Source organism: Pseudophryne corroboree, chromosome 9 (genome assembly GCF_028390025.1).
Source record: "Pseudophryne corroboree isolate aPseCor3 chromosome 9, aPseCor3.hap2, whole genome shotgun sequence".
NCBI lineage: Eukaryota > Metazoa > Chordata > Amphibia > Anura > Myobatrachidae > Pseudophryne > Pseudophryne corroboree.
The window spans coordinates 218,000,310-218,023,795 of NC_086452.1; the positions used below are offsets into that span (position 1 = coordinate 218,000,310).

Below are 23,486 nucleotides of genomic sequence, written 5' to 3' on the forward strand. Positions count from 1 at the left end.
GCCTGTGGGTTCCTCGACCTGGAACAATAACGCTGAAGCTTCTCGATGAGACGAGAGGCCATCATGTCTATTTGGGATAATCCCCAACGGTCTGTTATGTCTTTGAACACCTTCAGATGGAGACCCCACTCCCCCGGATGGAGAGCGTGTCTGCTGAGGAAGACTGCTTCCCAGTTGTCTCCTTCCGGAATGAAGATTGCTGACAGCGCTAACGCGTGTTTTTCTGCCCAAAGGAGGATTCTTGCTAACTCCGCCATGGCAGCTCTGCTCTTCGTTCCGCCCTTTCGGTTTATGTAAGCCACTGTTGTTACGTTGTCCGACTGCACTTGAATGGCCCGATTTCTTAGAAGATGGGCCGCCTGAAGAAGACTGTTGTATACGGCTCTTAATTCCAGAATGTTGAATCGGAAGGCCGACTTCCAGAATTGACCACCTTCCTTGGACGGTCTCCCCTTGAGTGACTGCGCCCCAGCCCCAGAGGCTTGCATCCGTGGTTAGAAGGATCCAGTCCTGAATCCCGAACCTGCGGCCCCCTAGAAGGTGAGGTAGTTGGAGCCACCAGAGGAGCGACATCCTGGCCTTTGGCGAGAGACAAATTCTCAGGTGCATGTGCAGATGAGATCCTGACCACTTGTCCAGGAGATCCAGTTGGAAAGACCGAGCATGAAACCTTCCGTACTGGAGAGCCTCGTAAGAGGGCAACATCTTTCCCAGAAGGAGAATGCATTGATGAACCGACACCCGGGCTGGCTTCAGGACATCCCGGACCATTGTTTTTATCACCAACGCTTTTTCCAGTGGAAGAAATACCCTCTGTACTTCCGTGTCGAGGATCATCCCCAGAAAGGACAACTTCCTGGTTGGTTCCACGTGTGATTTTGGAAGGTTCAGAATCCAACCGTGAACACTGAGATCGGTCATGAGAGCAATGGACCGCAATAGTTTCTCCCTGGACGATGCCTTTATCAGCAGATCGTCCAGATATGGAATTCTCCTTGGTGAATACCCTCGGTGCCGTTGAGAGGCCAAAAGGCAGAGTCTGGAACTAGAAATGACAGTCCAACAAGGCAAAGCGGAGATACGCCTGATGCGGCAGCCAGATCGGAATGTGGAGGTACGCATCCTTGATATCCATGGATACCAGGAATTCCCCCTCTTCCAGACTTGATATCACCGCTCTAAGAGACTCCATTTTGAACTTGAACTCCTTCAGATAGAGGTTTATTGACTTTAGGTTCAGAATGGGCCTGACCGAATTATCCGTTTTTGGTACCACGAAAAGGTTTGAATAGTAACCCTTGTTGTGCATATGAGGTGGTACGGGCACAATTTCTTGTGACTCCACCAACTTCTGGACAGCGGCTTGTAGGACCGTCCTGTCTGCCAGCAGAGCTGGTAAACCTGATTTGAAAAATCGGTGAGGGGGGAGATTTTGAAACTCCAGCCTGTACCCCTGGGACACAATATCTTGCACCCAGGGAATCAGGCCGTACGACACCCAGACGCGACTGAACTGCCTGAGTCTCGCTCCCACTGGCCCCACCTCCGGGACCAGCAGTCCACCGTCATGCGGAGGACTTTGGTGTACCTGAAATAGGTTTCTGTTCCTGGGAACCTGCCATAGCGGGTCTCTTGGACTTGGGCCTACCTCCCCGAAAAAAAGGTGTTGGACGGCCTGGCCTTTCTGGGCTTCGTAGTCCGAAAGGGCTGTGATGTAGGTGAAGAAAACGGTTTCTTCGGAGCAGCTGAGGGAAGAAAGGGAGACTTACCCGCTGTAGCCGTGGAAATACACGCTTCCCCAAGGAGAGCCTGACCTGTATATGGTAGGGACTCCAGACTTTTCCTGGATTCTGTGTCGGCAGACTATTGACGAAGCCACAGTCCTCGCCGCGCTGAGACCGACATGGAAGAAATTCCTGCAGCCATGGAACCCAGATCTTTCATGGATTCCACCAGAAATCACGCTGAATCCTGAATGTTGCGCAAAATAAGCCAACATCATCCTTATCCATAGTATCCAAATCTTCAAGTAAGGTGCCAGACCACTTTACTATAGCTTTGGCAATCCAAGCACTGGCAATAGTGGGACGCAGTATAGCCCCTGAAGCCTTGTACATGGATTTGAGCGTATTATCAATCTTAAATTGGCCGGCTCTTTCAAGGCGGTAAATCCCGGAACAGGCAACACCACCTTTTTTGAAAGTCTGGATACTGACGCGTCAACAATAGGCGGGTTTTCCCATTTTTTTCCTATCCTCAGCAGGGAAAGGAAATGCCACCTGAACCCTCTAAGGGATCTGGAATTTTTTCTCAGGGTTTTCCCAAGCCTTTTCAAAAATAGCATTTAATTCTTTTGACGCAGGGAAGGTTAGCAAGGCTTTTTCTTATTCTCAGTGTAATAAGCCTCCTCAACCTGCTCAGGTGGTGTATCATTAATATTCAACACATACCTAATAGCCTCTATCATCAACTGAACCCCTTTAGCAAGAGATGCTGTCCCCCGTACCCCATCATCACAGTCAGAATCTGTATCAGTGTTATCCTGCATAATTTGTGCTAAAGGACGCTTATGGAGTAAACAATGGGGGGGACCTGAGGTACCAGAACTGGGCCAGACTGCCATATTCTGCAGCACCTGGGTAGCAGATTCATTTTGTGCAACACTCTGTGAAATCTGAGAAATCATATTTTTGATAGAGGATAACCATTCCGGCTCCCTTACTGGAATCTGTGCTAAATCAGTGCAATCCCGATTACCTGGAATGGGATCATCTTGAGAGGACAAATCCTCTGCAGCATATGACACAGAGTCCCTGGACATTGCTACTGGTGACCACAAACACTACACACACACACACACACACACACACACACACACACACACACACACACACACACACACACACACACACACACACACACACACACAGGGGATACAGACAGAGTTTCTCCCCAAAAATGGCAAGAGAGACACAGAGATTGGAGCCAACCCACACACATCGCTTTTATACATATAAGGGAGATCCCTTATGAGCGCTGTGTACCTTAATAGGTTACACAGCCGTTTTGCAGCCCCCCCCCCCTCCCTTCTACAACCCTCTGGTACCATAAGGTAGCCGGAGATTGCTGTGGAGGGACTTGCTTCTTTCCCAGACAGCGCTGTGCAGGCAGGAAAATAGCGCTGAACGCTGCTGGGTCCGCTCTGAGAAGCTCCGTCCCCAAAATGCCGTTGTCTTCCCGCTCTTCATAGGATTATACTGGCCTGAGGATTGATGCTGGCTGAGATCCGGGGACCCCGACAGGCTGAGTGACCAGTGTAGGGTGCAGGCGCTGGCTCAGGGCAGCCCTCACAGCGCCGCACAATGTACCGCTGAGCCTCCCAGAGTGCAGTTAATACTGCGCTCCTACCCAGATGCCGCCATCTTCACACCTGCCCCCCGCTTGCTAGGGTAGTCGGTGTCTCACTCGCCACAATCTTCAGCTCTGTAAGGGGGTGGCGGCATGCTGCTGGGGTGAGCGATCCCTTGTGGCGGGGAACGATCTATCCCCTCTGGAGCTCAGTGTCCAGTCAGCGGAGACAGTGGCTCAGACCCCCGCAGGGCGGACACTGCTCTCCCCCTAAGTCCCTCACTGCAGGGAGGCTGTTGCCAGCAGCCTCCCTGTAAAACAATACACTCTAAAAAATTACTTTTACTAAGAAAACTCTGGAGAGCTCCCCTAGCTGTGACCGGCTCCTCCGGGCACATTTTCTAAACTGAGTCTGGTAGGAGGGGCATACAGGGAGGAGCCAGCCCACACTCTCAAACTCGTAAAGTGCCAATGGCTCCTGGTGGGCCCGTCTATACCCCATGGTACTAATGAGGACCCCAGCATCCTCTAGGACATAAGAGAAAGTAGGATTTTCTGCACACTCTGACAGATGAACAATTCTTTACTGCCGTCTGGTTGTGCCCTATATGTTTTTCTCCCAATTCACTATGCTCTCCATGTAGTTTAGACCTTAGTAAGAGCATCAAATATTTAACAGGGAGAGTGACGTTTTTTGCTCACTTAATTTATTTTATTTCTCTTTGAACCAGCGAGGAACTGCACAGTACGATTATTACCGTATTCATTTCTCACCATACCTTAAATAGTCTTTCTGGCTTCCACTTTTGTAATGCAACCACCAGGTGGTGCATACACTATGCATTATACCTCAAGCATCCACTCTGCAAGGTTGCTATGGTTTGAAATTTATATACAATCATGTGCGCCATCTGGTGGTTACATCTTCATTTATCTTCTATACATCTTATAATTAATAATGTCTATTTGTCTGATTGCGATAAACTCTGAAACATACATAGTAACATAGTAACACAGTATCTGAGGTTGAAAAAAGACAATTGTCCTTTGAGTTCAACCTATTTGTGGTCTCCTATGCATGATGATTTGACTAAAATTTCTGACTGATGCTGCTGTCAGCCGTTACATTTTATCCCTATTTATAGTAACTATAATGCATGACTATGCACCATACCCCTGGATATCCTTATCCATTAGGAATTTATCTAACCCATTTTTAAAGGTGTTGACAGATTCCGCCATTACAACTCCCTCGGGCAGGGAATTCCAAACATGTATTGTCCTTACCGTGAAAAAGCCTTTACGCCGTATTGTGCGGAATCTCCTCTCCTCTAACCTGAGAGAGTGTCCACGAGTCCTCTGTGTTGATCTAACTAAAAACAGGTCCCGCGCAAGCTCTGTGTATTGTCCCCTTATATATTTGTAGATGTTGATCATATCCCCTCTTAGTCTCCGCTTTTCCAATGTAAACATGCCTAGTCTTTCAAGCCTTTCCTTGTATTCCATCGTCTCCATGCCCTTAATTAGTTGGTCGCCCTCCTCTGTACCTTTTCAAGCTCCAGGATATCCTTTTTGTAGTACGATGCCCAGAATTGTACACAGTATTCAAGGTGTGGCCTCACTAGTGATTTATATAACGGGAGTATAATACTCTCGTCCCTAGCATCAATACCCCGTTTTATGCATGCTAATATCTTATTAGCCTTCTTTGCTGCAGTCCTACTTTGGGTACTACTGCTTAGCTTGCTATCTATGAGGACACCTAAGTCCTTTTCCAGTACAGAATCCCCTAATTTTACCCCATTTAGTAAGTAGGTGTAATTTTTGTTCTTGTTACCACAGTGCATTACCTTACACTTGTCTGTGTTGAAGCGCATTCTCCATTTGGCTGCCCATGCTTCTAATTTAACTAAGTCGTTCTGAAGAGACTCGGCATCCTCCTCTGTATTTATAGCCTTACACAATTTGGTATCATCTGCAAAAATTGACACCATGCTCTCTAGACCTTCTGTTAGGTCGTTAATGAAAATATTGAACAATAGCGGTCCTAATACTGAGCCTTGCGGCACGCCACTTAGCACTTCAGTCCAAGTTGAAAAAGATCCATTAACCCCAACGCGCTGCTTCCTATTATCTAACCAGTTTTTGACCCAAGTGCATATTGTGCTTTCTAGCCCTGAACGATTTTCACCATTTTGTAGGTAATTTTCCCAGGTACGATTTAGGCTAAGTATCATCACGATCGGTCATCAGGGGGCTGTGGGCAAGGCTCTGTGGTAGGGGTCCCATGCAAGGCTCTCGGCAAGTTGGCAGTGAATGGCGTATGCTTCTCAATAGCAACTGATTAGAACATTGTGGCACATGTGTGCTATGTAGGTAATTTTCCCAGGCAGGTTCGAAGCTAAGTATTATCACAATTGGTCAACAGTGGGTTGTGGACGGGGCTCCACAGGGAGGGGTCCCCTGCACTTTTCCTGTGCACTGCTCTCTGCAAGTCGACAGCAACAGGCGTATCCGCCTCAATAGCAACCGATAGGTCATCAGGGTGCTGTGGGTGGGGCTCCGCGGGAAGGTGTCCCCTGCACTGCATCTTGGCAAGTTGGCAGCGTCAACAGTGACCGATCAGAACATCACGGCACATGTGTACTGTGTAATGATAGACTTATACATACATACATAAGCATTGTAACACCCTCCACCCCACACTATACAGTATATTACCAAAATCTGGAAACCCTAGGTAACCGACTTCCGTTATCACAGACTTCCACCTGAGTGGTACTGCAGCTAGTAAGTAATAATCCTATAAAAAGATTACAGAGAAAAATCCTATAAAAAGAAAGTTTATTTGCCATAAAATATTACATTAACACCAATAGGAAAAAATAGGATTTTAATACCTGCTGGTAAAGCCTTTTCTCTTAGTCCGTAGAGGATGCTGGGGACTCTAAAAGGACCATGGGGTATAGACGGAATCCGCAGGAGACATGGGCACTTTAAGACTTTAAATGGGTGTGAACTGGCTCCTCCCTCTATGCCCTTCCTCCAAACCTCAGTTATAGGAACTGTGCCCAGGGAGACGGACATTTCGAGGAAAAGGATTTTTGTTAACCAAGGGTGAGATACATACCAGCTCACACCACAACACACCGTACAACATGGCATATAACTAAAACCAGTTAACAGCATGAACCCAAAAAAATCAGCAACAGGCTGGTCGAAACCAAAAACACAACCTTCGTGTAACAAAAGCAATAACTATGAACAAGTACTGCAGATAGAGTCCGCACTGGGACGGGCGCCCAGCATCCTCTACGGACTAAGAGAAAAGGATTTACCGGTAGGTATTAAAATCCTATTTTCTCCTTCGTCCTAGAGGATGCTGGGGACTCCAAAAGGACCATGGGGTTTATACCAAAGCTCCAGACCGGGCGGGAGAGTGCGGATGACTCTGCAGCACCGATTGAGCAAACATGAGGTCCTCATCAGCCAGGGTATCAAACTTGTAGAATTTTGCAAAAGTGTTTGAACCCGACCAAGTAGCTGCTCGGCAAAGTTGTAGCGCCAAGACTCCCCGGGCAGCCGCCCAAGATGAGCCCACCTTCCTGGTAGAATGGGCCTTCACTGATTTCGGTAATGGCAATCTAGCCGTAGAATGAGCATGCTGAATCGCATTACAGATCCAGCGTGCAATAGTCTGCTTAGAAGCAGGAGCCCCAACCTTGTTGGAAGCATACAGGACAAACAGAGCCTCCGTTTTCCTAATACGAGCCGTTCTGGCTACATAAATTTTCAAAGCTCTGACCACATCGAGAGACTTTGAATCAGCCAAGGCTTCAGTAGCCACAGGCACCACAATAGGTTGGTTCATGTGAAACGAAGAAACCACCTTTGGTAGAAATTGTTGACGAGTTCTCAACTCTGCTCTATCCTTGTGGAAAATCAAATCGGGGCTTTTGTGAGACAAAGCCGCCAACTCCGACACCCGCCTTGCGGACGCCAAGGCCAATAGCATGACCACTTTCCAATTGAGAAATTTTAACTCAACTGTTTGTAAGGTTCAAACCAATGTGACATAAGGAACTGTAACACCACGTTAAGGTCCCATGGTGCCACTGGGGGCACAAATGGAGGTTGGATGTGCAGCACGCCTTTCACAAAAGTCTGTACTTCTGGAAGCGAGGCCAATTCCCTTTGAAAGAAAATTGATAAGGCCGAAATCTGCACTTTAATGGAGCCTAACTTCAGGACCGCATCCACACCTGCTTGTAAAAAATTGAGAAACTGACCCAGCTTAAATTCTTCCATAGGAGCCTTCATGGATTCACACCAAGACACATATTTTCTCCAAATACGGTGGTAATGCTTCGCCGTTACCTCCCTTCTAGCTTTCAGTAGAGTGGGGATGACCTCACCGGGAATACCCTTTTGCTCTAGGATTTTGCGTTCAACCGCCACGCCATCAAACGCAACTGCGGTAAGTCTTGGAACACGCACGGCCCCTGCTGTAACCGATCCTCTCTTAGAGGAAGAGGCCAGGGATCTCCTATGAGTAATTCCTGAAGATACGGATACCAGGCCCTCCGTGGCCAATTTGGAACAACGAGTATCGCCTGAACTCCTTTTCTTCTTATGATCCTTATCACCTTTGGGATGAGTGGAAGTGGAGGGAACACTCAGACCGACTGAAACACCCACGGTGTCACTAGTGCGTCCACTGCTATCGCTTGAGGGTCCCTCGATCTGGAACAATACGTCTGTAGCTTCTTCTTGAGGCAAGACGCCATCATGCCTATTTGAGGAAGTCCCCAACGACTCGTCACTTCTGCAAAGACCTCTTGATGAAGGCCTCACTCTCCTGGATGGAGATCGTGTCTGCTGAGGAAGTCTGCTTCCCAGTTGTCCACGCAAGGAATGAAGACCGCTGACAGAGTGCTTGAATGTTTTTCCGCCCAGCGAAGAATCCTTGTGGCCTCCGCCATCGCAGCTCTGCTCCTTGTTCCGCCTTGGCGGTTTATGTGCGCCACCGCTGTTATGTTGTCCGACTGAATCAGGACGGATAGGCTGCGAAGCAGATGTTCCGCTTGTACAAGGCCGTTGTAAATGGCCCTTAATTCCAGAATGTTTATGTGTAGACAAGTTTCTTGGCTTGACCATTTTCCCTGGAAATTTTCCCCCTGTGTGACTGCTCCCCAGCCTCGGAGACTTGCATCCGTGGTCACCAGGATCCAATCCTGGATCCCGAACCTGCGTCCCTCTAGAAGGTGAGAACTTTGGAGCCACCACGGGAGAGAAATCCTGGCCCTGGGAGACAGGCTTATCTTCCGGTGCATGTGTCGGTGAGACCCGGACCAATTGTCCAACATGTCCCACTGAAAAACCCTGGCATGGAACCTGCCAAAGGGGATGACCTCGTAGGCCGCCACCATCTTCCCCAGCACCCGAGTGCATTGATGAATCGACACTCTTGCCGGTTTCAGAATCCCCTTGACCATGTTCTGTATTTCCAGAGCTTTTTCCATCGGGAGAAAAATTCTCTGCAGTTTCGTGTCCAGAACCATGCCCAAGAACAACAGCCGTGTTGCCAGAATCAACTGTGACTTTGGCAAATTTAGGAGCCAACCATGTTGTTGCAGAACTGTCAGGGAGAGCGCAACGTTTTTGTTTTTTTAATAACTGCTCCTTTGATCTGACCTTTATCAGGAGATCGTCCAAGTACGGGATAATTGAGACACCCTGCTTGCGCAGGAGCACCATCATTTCCGCCATTACCTTGGTGAAAATCCTGGGGGTCGTGGAAAGACCAAACGGCAACGTCTGAAATTGGTAATGACAATCCTGAACCGCAAACCTCAGGTAGGCCTGATGTGGAGGATATATGGGGACATGTAGGTAAGCATCCTTTATGTCGACTGACACCATAAAATCCCCCCCTTCCAGACTGGATATCACTGCTCGGAGAGATTCCATCTTGAATTTGAATCTTTTCAAATATAGATTGAGGGATTTTAAATTCAAAATCGGTCTGACCGAGCCATCCGGCTTCGGGACCACGAACAGGCTTGAATAAAACCCCTCTCCACGATGTGATGGGGGTACTGCGACAATGACTTGTTGTTGACACATCTTTTGTATTGCAGCGCACACCACTTCCCTTTCCGGAAGAGAAGCTGGCAAGGCCGATTTGAAAAATCGGTGGGGGGGCACGTCTTGAAACTCCAGTTTGTATCCTTGGGTCACAATTTCCAGCACCCAAGGATCCAGGCCTGAGTGAGCCCAGACCCGACTGAAGAGTTGAAGACGCGCCCCCACCAGTGCGGACTCCCGCAGTGGAGCCCCAGCGTCATGCGGTGGACTTGGCAGAAGCCGGGGAGGACGTCTGCTCCTGAGAGCTTGCCACAGCCGGTGATCTTTTTCCTCTTCCCTTACCTCTAGCAGCAAGGAAGAAGGACCTTCGTCCTTTTTTGAATTTATTAGATCGAAAGGACTGCATCTGATACTGAGGCGTTTTCTTTTGCTGTGGAGGGACCAAAGGTTGAAAAGACGACTTACCCGAGGTAGCTGTAGATACCAGGTCCGCGAGGCCCTCACCAAACAAAACACCACCTTTGTACGGCAGCGCCTCCATAGCCCTCTAAGAGTCAGCATCCCCAATCCATTGATGAGTCCATAACGCTCTCCTAGCCGAGATTGCCATGGCATTGGCCCTCGATCCCAAGAGGCCAATATCTCTCGCAGCCTCCCTTAGATAGACTGCAGCGTCCCTGATATGACCCAGGGTCAAAAGAACGCTATCCCTATCCAGGGTGTCCAAGTCAGATGATAAGTTATCTGCCCACTTCTCAATTGCACTACTCACCCATGCTGATGCCACTGCAGGCCTGAGCAGTGTACCCGTAGTGACATAAATAGATTTCAAAGTAGTTTCCTGCTTACGATCCGCAGGATCTTTTAGGGCCGCCGTGTCAGGGGACGGAAGCGCCACCTTTTTGGACAGCCATGCTAGAGCCTTGTCCACATTGGGGGTCGACTCCCACCTTTTCCTATTCCACGGGTATGCCATAATAATTCTCTTGGGAATCAGCAACTTTTTGTCAGGAACTTCCCAAGCCTTTTAAAAAAGAGTGTTCAGTTCATGAGAGGGAGGAAACGTTACCGGAGCTTTCTTTCCCTTAAACATACAGACCCTTATCTCAGGAACAGCAGGGTCATCCGAGATATGCAACACTTCTTTTATTGCCACAATCATGTACTGAATGCTCTTAGCCAGTTTAGGATTCAACCTGGCATCACCATAGTCGACACTGGAATCCGAATCTGTGTCGGTATCAGTGTCTGCTATTTGGGTAAACGGCCGTTTCTGTGACCCTGAGGGAGCCTGCGTTTGGGATAAAGCATCTTCCATGGATTGTCTCTATGTTTGGTTTTGAGCCTCAGATTTATCCAATCTCTTATTTAATGAAGCCACATTTGCATTCAAGACACTCAACATATTTACCCAATCAGCAGTCGGCGGCGCCGACAGATTCACTCCCTCACACTGTTCTGTCTCTACTCCAGCCTCCTCCTAGGAAGAGCCTTCAGCCTCAGACATGTCGACACACTCGTACCGACACCATTATCACACTGGGCTATAGGGGACAGACCCACAATAAGGACTATAAGAGAAACACAGAGGGAGTTTGCCAGCTCACACCAAGCGCCTATCCCAGTCTGAAAGCACATTATATATATATATATATATATATATATATAAAATGCCCCCGACCCCTGACAGCGACTTTAATGATAATAATCAACACCAATTTTGCTGTGTGCCCCCCCCCCCCCCCCCCCCCGTTTAGCACCCTGTTACTTGTCACAGAAGTTGGAGGAGGTCAGGGCCAGCGTCTCATGCAGCTTCACTGTGGAGATAAAATGGCGCTGATTAGAGCTGGGAGGACCAAGCCCCGCCCCCGTAACGGCGTGCTTATGTCCCGCTATTTTTTTATACTGGCGGGGGTAGTATACAGTGCCTATGCACTGTATGTACTTTTGCCACGCTGATTTGAGGTCTTATTGCTGCCCAGCACGCCCCCCCCCCCTGCGCCCTGCACCCAAGCAGTGCCATTGGTGTGTGGGAGCAATAGCGCGCAGCGCGACCGCTGCGCGGTACCTCCGAGCCTGATGTCTTCTGCCGCCTTCACTGAAGTCGTCTTTGCTTCGGTTACTCACCCGGCTTCTCTCTTCTGGCTCTGTGAGGGGGACGGCGGCGCGGCTCCGGGAACGAGCAGCTAGGCTATACCAAGTGATCAGACCCTCTGGAGCTAATGGTGTCCAGTAGCCTAAGAAGCAGAGCCTTTAACTCACAGAAGTAGGTCTGCTTCTCTCCCCTCAGTCCCACGAAGCCTGTTGCCAGCGGTGCTCCCTGAAAATAATAAACCTAACAGAAAGTCTTTTCTAGAGAAACTCTGTAGAGCTCCCCTAGTGTGTGTCAAGTCTCTCTGGGCACAGAATCTAACTGAAGTCTGGAGGAAGGGCATAGAGGGAGGAGCCAGTTCACACCCATTTAAAGTCTTAAAGTGCCCATGTCTCCTGCGGATCCCGTCTATACCCCATGGTCCTTTTTGAGTTCCCAGCATCCTCTAGGACGAAGGAGAAATAGATATTTTGCCATTAAATATTTAAGTCTTATAGATATTTTTACCATTTAATTAGCAGACAATACAAACCAAGCATTGGCTACAACTATAACAGACATGTGGTGCAACTTACCTCTTGACATGTTTCACAAGGGTAATTCTGCTTGCATGGAGCCTGCTGCAAAATGGACACTTGTGTTCTTTTCTGGGCATTTCTGTCTCACTGTCATGCCTCTTACGGTGTACTGTTAGGTTGGATTTGGTAGAATACCGGAGACTGCAGATGTCACACTCAAAAGGCTTTTCTCCGGTGTGCACACGTATATGACTTTCATACTTGCCTAGGAAATAAATGACACCTGTAAAGCTGAACAGTTCAAGTATAAACGCAGTCTAAATACAAACAACAAACATAATAATAAGATTTTACTCACCGGTAATTCTATTTCTCGTAGTCCGTAGTGGATGCTGGGGACTCCGTAAGGACCATGGGGAATAGCGGCTCCGCAGGAGACTGGGCACAGCTAAGAAAGATTTAGGACTACCTGGTGTGCACTGGCTCCTCACACTATGACCCTCCTCCAGACTTCAGTAAGGATACTGTGCCCGGAAGAGCTGACACAATAAGGAAGGATTTTGAATCCCGGGTAAGACTCATACCAGCCACACCAATCACACCGTATAACTCGTGATAATATACCCAGTTAACAGTATGAACACAACAGAGCCTCTCAAAAGATGGCTCAACAATAACCCTTGTAGCTAACAATAACTATATACAAGTATTGCAGACAGTCCGCACTTGGGACGGGCGCCCAGCATCCACTACGAGAAATAGATTTACCGGTGAGTAAAATCTTATTTTCTCTGACGTCCTAGTGGATGCTGGGGACTCCGTAAGGACCATGGGGATTATACCAAAGCTCCCAAACGGGCGGGAGAGTGCGGATGACTCTGCAGCACCGAATGAGAGAACTCAAGGTCCTCCTCAGCCAGGGTATCAAATTTGTAGAATTTTGCAAACGTGTTTGCCCCTGACCAAGTAGCAGCTCGGCAAAGTTGTAAAGCCGAGACCCCTCGGGCAGCCGCCCAAGAAGAGCCCACTTTCCTCGTGGAATGGGCTTTTACAGATTTAGGCTGCGGCAGGCCAGCCACAGAATGTGCAAGCTGAATTGTGCTACAAATCCAGCGAGCAATAGTCTGCTTTGAAGCAGGAGCACCCATCTTGTTTGGTGCATACAGGATAAATAGCGAGTCAGTCTTCCTGACTCCAGCCGTCCTGGAAACATAAATTTTCAAGGCCCTGACTACGTCCAGTAACTTGGAGTCCTCCAAGTCCCTAGTAGCCGCAGGCACCACGATAGGTTGGTTCAAGTGAAAAGCTGATACCACCTTAGGAAGAAACTGGGGACGAGTCCTCAATTCTGCCCTATCCATATGGAAAATCAAATAGGGGCTTTTACATGACAAAGCCGCCAATTCTGACACACGCCTTGCCGAAGCCAAGGCCAAAAGCATGACCACTTTCCACGTGAGATATTTTAAATCCACGGTTTTGAGTGGCTCAAACCAATGTGACTTTAGGAAACCCAACACCACGTTGAGGTGCCACTGGAGGCACAAAAGGAGGCAGAATATGCAGCACTCCCTTGACAAATGTCTGAACTTCAGGCAGTGAAGCCAGTTCTTTTTGGAAGAAAATCGACAGAGCCGAAATCTGGACCTTAATGAAACCCAGTTTTAGGCCCATAGTCACCCCTGACTGTAGGAAGTGCAGAAATCGACCTAGCTGGAATTCCTCCATTGGGGCCTTCCTGGCCTCACACCACGCAACATATTTTCGCCATATGCGGTGATAATGTTGTACGGTTACATCTTTTCTAGCTTTAATAAGCGTAGGAATGACTTCCTATGGAATACCCTTTTCTTTTAGGATCCGGTGTTCAACCGTCATGCCGTCAAACGCAGCAGCGGTAAGTCTTGGAACAGACAGGGCCCCTGCAGCAGCAGGTCCTGTCTGAGCGGCAGAGGATGGGTCCTCTGAGATTAATTCTTGAAGTTCCGGGTACCAAGACCTTCTTGGCCAATCTGGAACAATAAGAATAGTTCTTACTCCTTTTTTCTTTATTATCCTCAGTACCTTGGGTATGAGAGGAAGAGGAGGGAACACATAAACCGACCGGTACACCCACGGTGTCACTAGAGCGTCCACAGCTATCGCCTGAGGGTCTCTTGACCTGGCGCAATATTTTTCTAGCTTTTTGTTTAAGCGGGACGCCATCATGTCCACCTGTGGCTTTTCCCAACGGTTTACAATCAGTTGGAAGACTTCTGGATGAAGTCCCCACTCTCCCGGGTGGAGGTCGTGCCTGCTGAGGAAGTCTGCTTCCCAGTTGTCCACTCCCGGAATGAACACTGCTGACAGTGCTAACACGTGATTTTCCGCCCATCGGAGAATCCTTGTGGCTTCTGCCATCGCCGTCCTGCTTCTTGTGCCGCCCTGTCGATTTACATGGGCGACAGCCGTGATGTCTGACTGGATCAGAACCGGCTGGTTTTGAAGCAGGGGCTTTGCTTGACTTAGGGCATTGTAAATGGCCCTCAGTTCCAGAACATTTATGTGTAGGGAAGTCTCCTGACTTGACCAAAGTCCTTGGAAGTTTCTTCCCCGTGTGACTGCACCCCAGCCCCGAAGGCTGGCATCCGTGGTCACCAGGACCCAGTCCTGTATGCCGAATCTGCGGCCCTCTCTGAGATGAGCACTCTGCAGCCACCACAGCAGAGACACCCTGGTCCTTGGAGACAGGGTTATCAACCGATGCATTTGAAGATGCGATCCGGACCATTGGTCCAACAGGTCCCACTGAAAGGTTCTGGCATGGAACCTGCCGAATGGAATCGCTTCGTAGGAAGCTACCATCTTTCCCAGGACTCGCGTGCAATGATGCACCGACACCTGTTTTGGTTTCAGGAGGCCTCTCACTAGAGACGACAGCTCCTTGGCTTTCTCCTCTGGGAGAAACACTTCCGAAGGAGTATCATCATTTCGGCCATTACCTTGGTAAATACCCTCGGTGCCGTGGACAGGCCGAACGGCAACGTCTGGAATTGGTAATGACAATCCTGTACCACAAATCTGAGGTACTCCTGGTGAGGATGGTAAATGGGGACATGCAGGTAAGCATCCTTGATGTCCAGAGATACCATGTAATCTCCCTCTTCCAGGCTTGCAATAACCGCCCTGAGCGATTCCATCTTGAACTTGAATTTTCTTAAATATGTGTTCAAGGATTTCAAATTTAAAATGGGTCTCACCGAACCGTCCGGTTTCGGTACCACAAACATTGTGGAATAGTAACCCCGTCCTTGTTGAAGTACGGGCACCTTGACTATCACCTGCTGGGAATACAGCTTGTGAATTGCCTCTAACACAGCCTCCCTTTCTGAAGGAGTCGTTGGTAAGGCAGATTTGAGAAAACGGCGGGGGGGGGGGATGTCTCGAATTCCAGCCTGTACCCCTGAGATACCACTTGAAGGATCCAGGGATCTACCTGTGAGCGAGCCCACTGATTGCTGAAGTTTTTGAGACGGTCCCCCACCGTACCTGGCTCCGCCTGCTGAGCCCCAGCGTCATGCGGCGGACTTAGCAGAAGAAGCGGGGGAGGACTTTTGTTCCTGGGAAGTGGCTGTATGCTGCAGCTTTTTTCCCCTACCTCTGACTCTGGGCAGAAAGGACGCGCCTCTACCCCGTCTGCTATTTTGGGGGCGAAAGGACTGCACCTGATAATACGGTGCTCTCTTTGGTTGTGAGGGGACATGTGGCAAAAATGCTGACTTCCCAGCTGTTGCTGTGGACACTAAGTCTGAAAGACCATCCCCGAACAACTCCTCACCCTTATAAGGCAAAACTTCCATGTGCCTTTTAGAATCTGCATCACCTGTCCACTGCCGGGTCCATAACCCTCTCCTGGCACAAATGGACAGTGCACTTATTTTTGATGCCAGCCGGCAAATATCCCTCTGTGCATCTCTTATGTAAAAGACAGCGTCTTTAATATGCTCTACGTTTAGCAATATAGTGTCCCTGTCTAGGGTGTCAATGTTTTCTGACAGGGAGTCTGACCATGCAGCTGCAGCACTGCACATCCATGCTGAGGCAATAGCTGGTCTCAGTATAATACCAGTGTGTGTATATATAGCTTTTTGGAGAGCCTCCTGCTTTCTGTCAGCAGGTTCCTTTAGGGCGGCCGTATCCTGGGACGGCAGTGCCACCTTTTTTGATAAGCGCGTAAGTGCTTTATCCACCCTAGGGGGTGTTTCCCAACGTGACCTATCCTCTGGCGGGAAAGGGTACGCCATTAGTAATTTTTTTGAAATTACCAATTTTTTATCGGGGGAAGCCCACGCTAGTTCACACACTTCATTCAATTCTTCAGAAGGGGGAAAAACTACTGGTAGTTTTTTCTCCCCAAACATAATACCCTTTTTTGTGGTACCTGGGGTCACCTCAGAAATGTGTAAAACATTTTTCATTGCCTCAATCATATAACGAGTGGCCCTATTGGACATTACATTAGTCTCTTCGTCGTCGACACTGGTATCAGTATCCGTGTCGACATCTGTGTCTGCCATCTGAGGTAGCGGGCGTTTTAGAGCCCCTGATGACTTTTGAGACGTCTGGGCAGGCACGGGCTGAGAAGCCGGCTGCCCCGCATTTGGCATGTCGTCAAATTTTTTATGTAAGGAGTCGACACTTTCGCGTAATTCCTTCCACAAGTCCATCCACTCCGGTGTCTGCCCCGCAGGGGGTGACAACACATTTATAGGCACCTGCTCCTCCTCCACATAAGTCTCCTCATCAAACATGTCGACACAGCCGTACCGACACACCGCACACACACAGGGAATGCTCTGACAGAAGACAGGACCCCACAAAGCCCTTTGGGGAGACAGAGAGAGAGTATGCCAGCACACACCAGAGCGCTATATAAATCAAGGATTAACTAAATTATACCCCCTTATAGCTGCTATATGTATATTGCGCCTAAATTTAGTGCCCCCCCTCTCTTTTTTACCCTTTTCTGTAGTGTAGACTGCAGGGGAGAGCAAGGGAGCTTCCTTCCAGCGGAGCTGTGAGGGAGAAATGGCGCCAGTGTGCTGAGGGAGATAGGTCCGCCCCTTTTTCGGCTGACTTTTCTCCCGCTTTTTTATGGATTCTGGCAGGGGTATTTATCACATATATAGCCTCTGGGGCTATATATTGTGATATATTTGCCAGCCAAGGTGTATTTATTGCTTCTCAGGGCGCCCCCCCCCCAGCGCCCTGCACCCTCAGTGACCGGAGTGTGAAGTGTGTATGAGGAGCAATGGCGCACAGCTGCAGTGCTGTGCGCTACCTTGGTGAAGACTGATGTCTTCTGCCGCCGATTTTCCGGATTCTTCTTGCTTCTGGCTCTGTAAGGGGGCCGGCGGCGCGGCTCCGGGACCGAACACCAATGGCCGGATCCATGCGGTCGATCCCTCTGGAGCTAATGGTGTCCAGTAGCCTAAGAAGCCCAACCTACCACCAGTTAGGTAGGTTCGCTTCTTCTCCCCTTAGTCCCTCGCTGCAGTGAGTCTGTTGCCAGCAGATCTCACTGTAAAATAAAAAACCTAAAATATACTTTCTCTCTAGGAGCTCAGGAGAGCCCCTAGTGTGCATCCAGCTCAGCCGGGCACAGGATTCTAACTGAAGTCTGGAGGAGGGTCATAGTGGGAGGAGCCAGTGCACACCAGGTAGTCCTAAATCTTTCTTAGCTGTGCCCAGTCTCCTGCGGAGCCGCTATTCCCCATGGTCCTTACGGAGTCCCCAGCATCCACTAGGACGTCAGAGAAATATAACAGAAGGGACTTCAATAGATCACAAAAATTAAACACTTACCTACGCGATCAAAGGTCTTTTCACACTTTGGACACTTCAGTTTCTTTTTGCTACTTTTCTGCAACACAACAGGAGCAAGTCCATCAGGAAAATTCCCACGGGTGCCAGAATCTTCATTCATTTCCTTAGGTTCATGCTGCTCCCCACTGCTTTGTCCCTCATCTCTTCCAGACCCCACTTCCCCATTCTCCCCTTGCACAGGCTGATCACCTTCCTCTAGTCCATTCTCCTCATCATTTGTCTCACTACCTGGATCTTCTGAGTCGGTTCCACCCTGACTGCTTTTGAACAACTCACTGCTTGATGCACTGTCGCTCTCTCCTTTGTTTTTATCTTCAAATTTAATGGGACACTTTCTCCTACGTGTTGACTTCCTGGTCAATGAGCTAGAGTCATTACAAATGTCTGTTTTTCCAAACTGATGTGCTCTGTCCATATGATTTTCCAAAGTCTTTTTGTAGCAAAAATTGCGCTCACAGAGTGGACACTTGTGATTGGTTTCCAGTTTATTAACAGATACATCTGTTTCTTTCGGAGGTGGCTGATGTTCATCTGGAAATAAATGTTCATTCTCAGCAGCCAACAGCTTTACTGCATCTATAATGTCAAGAAACTTTGCGGCTTTCAAGACCATGCTTATTTCATTCTCCAAAACCAAAAACTCTGAAGTGTACAGAAAATTAAGCAAGTGCTGGAACACCGAGCTGCTGACATGCTCTAAATTCACAACCTCAGTGTTTGGGTTCTTACTTAGACAAGCGTGGAAGTAACTACTGCCCACAGCCACCACCACTTTGTGCACTTGAAATTCCTTCCCCTCCACCACAATGACAAGGTCACAGAACGACCCTTGACGTTGACGGTCATCATTCAAGTATTTCAAGAGATTTTTGTTGTAGTTTAGGGAATTTAGGAACTTCCTCTGGTCTGGAGCCTGGAGAACGGTGCTGGAATATATGGGTGGATTCTCTGCATCACTATGGGTAGCTGGAATCTCCATGCGAGCATCCCTGCCATTCCCATCAGATGCATGAAGGTGCATTTTTGGAACAAACTTTCTCCTTTTCTTCATAGTAAATAAATATTTTAAAACTGAACTACTAGCAAATAGTTAAGACTTCCATTAAAATCACGGGTTGCACACTCAAATGAACTTGCTCCCTGAAAGAGAATACAAAACAATAAACTGTATTCTAGTTGGCAACAAAATAATCATTTAATAATGCATCACAAACGCTGCCAGCAAGAAATAGATTCACACCTTATTTACAATTATCCCGCAGCAAAGTATACAAGAAGGTATAATGGGTTATGCTGGGAGGTATAATAGAATGTTATTCATGCATTACCACATACGTAACTTACTTGTCATCAGAAAAGATTCACGCCCTTACATAAAACCAACACACTACATATTAAACGAGCACTTCTTCCTCATAAAGGTAAACATCCATAGACATAAACATAACCCTTCTGACAGCGACCCATAGCCCCCTACACAGCAGCACACTCGTCGCAGCCTCACAGAGCCTCAGTTAGTAACAACACATCCGGGAACGTCAGATCCTTCTGGACATCGATGGTCGATGGTTTAGAAACATCGATGGTTTTCGTTCGATGTAGTAGGTTTTACAATTCGATGGTGACCTTCCAATGTTTGCCACCATCGAATGGTAATCATTCGGTGGTGTTCCGATGGTGGCTTGTTTTTTCTAGTTACTAATAGCTATGCCTTCCCTGGCTGCTGTGTCTGTAACAAGGAAACTTCATAGGTTCCTTGGATGCTGTCTGTCTGACTCTCCCTCTCTCTGCTTCAGACATGAGCCTGCTCAGACCCCTTACTCCCTCCCCTCTCTATGCTGCTGCTAGGCAACAGGGCCCACTGCTAGCTCTGATTGGCTCTCACTGACTTAAAGAGCCAATCAGAATACAGCCCTCACCCTGCAGCAGCAGTCTCTCACACAGCAAGTAACAATAAAGGTGGTCATTCCGAGTTGTTCGCTCTGTAATTTTCTTCGCATTGCAGCGATTTTCCGCTTATTGCGCATGCGCAATGTTCGCACTGCGACTGTGCCAAGTAAATTTGCTATGCAGTTAGGAAATTTACTCACGACATTACGAGGTTTTTTCTTCGTTCTGGTGATCGTAATGTGATTGACAGGAAGTGGGTGTTTCTGGGCGGAAACTGGCCATTTTATGGGAGTGTGTGAAAAACGCTACCGTTTCTGGGAAAAACGCGGGAGTGGCTGGAGAAACGGAGGAGTGTATGGCCGAACGCTGGGTGTGTTTGTGACGTCAAACCAGGAACGACAAGCACTGAACTGATCGCACTGGCAGAGTAAGTCTCGAGCTACTCAGAAACTGCACAGAGAAGTCTTTTCGCAATATTGCGAATCTTTCGTTCGCAATTTTGAGAAGCTAAGATTCACTCCCAGTAGGCGGCGGCTTAGCGTGTGCAAAGCTGCTAAAAGCAGCTTGCGAGCGAACAACTCGGAATGAGGGCCAATAAGTAGAAGTACACACAATACAAATAGCCAAAGACAGTTGTGAATGTGACATGCAGAAACATTCATTAATAAACTGCATTAGTATTACCACCACACCAGGCGGTGACCACTATATCATCATCATATGTCCATATTGGTCAGACTCAGAGACTGGCTGTTTTTGTGAATATAGGAGCTGATTCAGAGAAGGACGCAGCAGCGCGTCCGTACGCAGCAACCACGTCCATCTGGTCTGCACATGCACACTGGATGTGGTTGTAAGATGATTGACAGCGGCGAGCGTTCAGGGGACAGTGATGCGGTGTTTCGTGGGAGTGGCGGACCGAACCGGGTGAGCCATGAGCGTTTTCGGGGCTCCAATTAAAAAAATGTCAATGATAGGGGTCAACCTTAACTCGGTGCATCCTCAATGTAATTGTGGACGCATCAGGAGGCGGCGCATCACACATGCTGGGCAGCCTTACCATGTTCTGGGCCGCCCCCAGCAGGAGAGGAGATGGACGCAGATTTTACTGCGTATGCAACAATCTGAGCCTATCTCTGAATCAGGTCCCTAGTAAGAAAGAATATATAAGTCCCAGTACCAGTGGAATGAAGCAACATTACTATTTATATATAGTGAACTATTTCTCTACTATGTTAAGTTAGGTGGTGATAAAGTAGCCTATATTTTTATATATATATATATATAAATATATATATATATATATATATATATAGATAGATAGATAGATGTGTGTGTATATTAGAGATGTACTGCGGGCACTTTTCGTGTTTTGTGTTTTGGTTCTAATTCCATTTTCGTGTTTTGGTTTTGGCTTGGTTTTGACAAAACCACACTTTCGTGTTTTGGTTTTGGATCTGGATGATTTTTGGAAAAACAACATAAAAACAGCTAAAATCACAGAATTTGGGGGTAATTTTGCTCCTACGGTATTATTAACCTCAATAACAATCATTTCCACTCATTTCCAGTCTATTCTGAACACCTCACACCTCACAGTATTGTTTTTAGGCATAAAAGTTGCACCGAGGTGGCTGTTTGACTAAGCTAAGCGACACAAGTGTGCGGCACAAACAGCTGGCCCATCTAGGAGTGGCACTGCAGTTGCAGACAAGATGGCACTGTTCAAAAACTAGTCCCGAAACTGCACATGATCCAAAGAAGAAAAAGAGGTGCAATTAGGTAGCTGGATGGCCAAGCTAAGCGACACAAGTGTGCGGCACAAACACCTGGACCATCTACGAGTGGAACTGCAATTACAGACAGGATGGCAGATTTAGAAAATAGGCCCCAAACAGCACATGATGTAAAGAAGAAAAAGAGGTGCAATGAGGTAGCTGTATGACTAAGCTAAGCAACACAAGTGTGTGGCACAAACACCTGGCCCATCTAGGAGTGGCACTGCAGTGGCAGACAGGATGGCAGTTTTAAAAAAATAGGCCCCAAACAGTGCATGATGCAAAGAAGAAAAAGAGGTGCAATGAGGTAGCTGGATGGCCAAGCTAAGCGACACAAGTGTGTGGCACAAACACCTGGCCCATCTAGGAGTGGCACTGCAGTTACAGACAGGATGGCATTTAAAAAAACTAGTCCCCAAACAGCACGTGATGCAAAGAAGAAAGAGGTTGAAAGATGGAATTGTCTTTGGGCCTTCCCACCCACCCTTATGTTGTATAAAGAGGACATGCACACTTTAACAAACCAATCATTTCAGCGACAGGGTCTGCCACACGACTGTGGCTGAAATGACTGGTTTGTTTGGGCCCCCACCAAAAAAGAAGCAATCAATCTCTCCTTGCACAAACTGGCTCTACAGAGGCAAGATGTCCACCTCATCATCATCCTCCGATTCCTAACCCCTTTCACCGTGTACATCCTCCTCACTGAATATTAATTCGTCCCCACTGGAATCCACCATCACAGGTTCCTGTGTACTTTCTGGAGGCAATTGCTGGTAAAGGTCTTCCCGGAGGACTTTATAATTAATTTTGATGAACATCATCTTCTCCACATTTAGTGGAAGTAACCTCCTACGCCGATCGCTGACAAGGTTACCGGCTGCACTAAACACTCTTTCGGAGTACACACTGGAGGGGGGGGGGGGGGGGGGGGGGGGGGGGGGCAACTTAGGTAAAATAAAGCCAGTTTGTGCAAGGGCCTCCAAATTGCCTCTTTTTCCTGCCAGTATACGTATGGACTGTCTGACATGCCTACTTGGATGCTGTCACTCATATAATCCTCCACCATTCTTTCAATGGTGACAGAATCATATGCAGTCACAGTAGACATTTCAGTAATCATTGGCAAGTCCTTCAGTCCGGACCAGATGTCAGCTTTCGCTCCTGACTGCCCTGCATCACCGCCAGCGGGTGGGCTAGGAAATGTTATCCTTTTCCTTGCAGCCCCAGTGGCGGAAGAAATTGAAGGAGGAGCTGTTGACGGGTCACATTCCGCTTGAGTTGACAATTTACTAACTAGCAGGTCTTTGTACCTCTGCACACTTGTGTCTGCTGGAAAGAGAGATACAACATAGGCTTTAAACCTAGGATCGAGCATGGTGGCCAAAATGTAGTGCTCTGATTTCAACAGATTGACCACCCTTGAATCCTGGCAAAGCGAATGAAGGGCTCCATCCACAAATCCCACATACTTTGCGGAATAGCTCCATCTTAGCTCCTCCTTCAATTTATCCAGCTGCTTCTGCAAAAGCCTGATGAGGAGAATGACCTGACTCAAGCTGGCAGTGTCTGAACTGACATCACGTGTGGCAAGACCCTTGCACAAGACGGAAATTATTCTCCACTGCGCTTGAGTCAGGTGCATTACCCCTCCTTTGCCTATATCGTAGGCAGATGTATAGGCTTGAATGGCCTTTTGCTGCTCCTCCATCCTCTGAAGCATACAGAGGGTTGAATTCCACCTCTTTACCACCTCTTGCTTCAGTTGATGGCAAGGCAGGTTCCAGAGTGTTTGCTGGCGCTCCAGTCTTCGGCACAAAGTTGCAGAATGCCGAAAGTGGCCCGCAATTTTTCAGGCCACCGACAGCATCTCCTGCACACCCCTGTCATTTTTAAAAAAAAATCTGC

General features: G+C 48.1%; 1 protein-coding gene across 2 annotated transcripts in view; it reads right to left on the bottom strand.

Moving 5' to 3' along the window:
* Window positions 1–19,742, bottom strand: part of ZBTB41 (zinc finger and BTB domain containing 41) — a 59,679-nt gene extending 39,937 nt beyond the window's left edge. Inside the window, exons 1-3 of one of the 2 annotated variants that reach the window (XM_063940121.1) lie at window positions 19,415–19,742; window positions 17,890–19,050; window positions 12,103–12,310 (exon numbers count right to left, since the gene is read on the bottom strand). In XM_063940121.1, the coding sequence (XP_063796191.1) occupies window positions 12,103–12,310; window positions 17,890–18,961 (1,280 nt within the window). In that variant the 5' untranslated portion in view covers window positions 18,962–19,050; window positions 19,415–19,742. Of the gene's footprint in view, window positions 1–12,102; window positions 12,311–17,889; window positions 19,051–19,254 lie in introns of both variants that reach the window. The other variant, XM_063940120.1, reaches the window with a different exon arrangement.
* Between the last annotated feature and the right edge of the window lie 3,744 nt (window positions 19,743–23,486).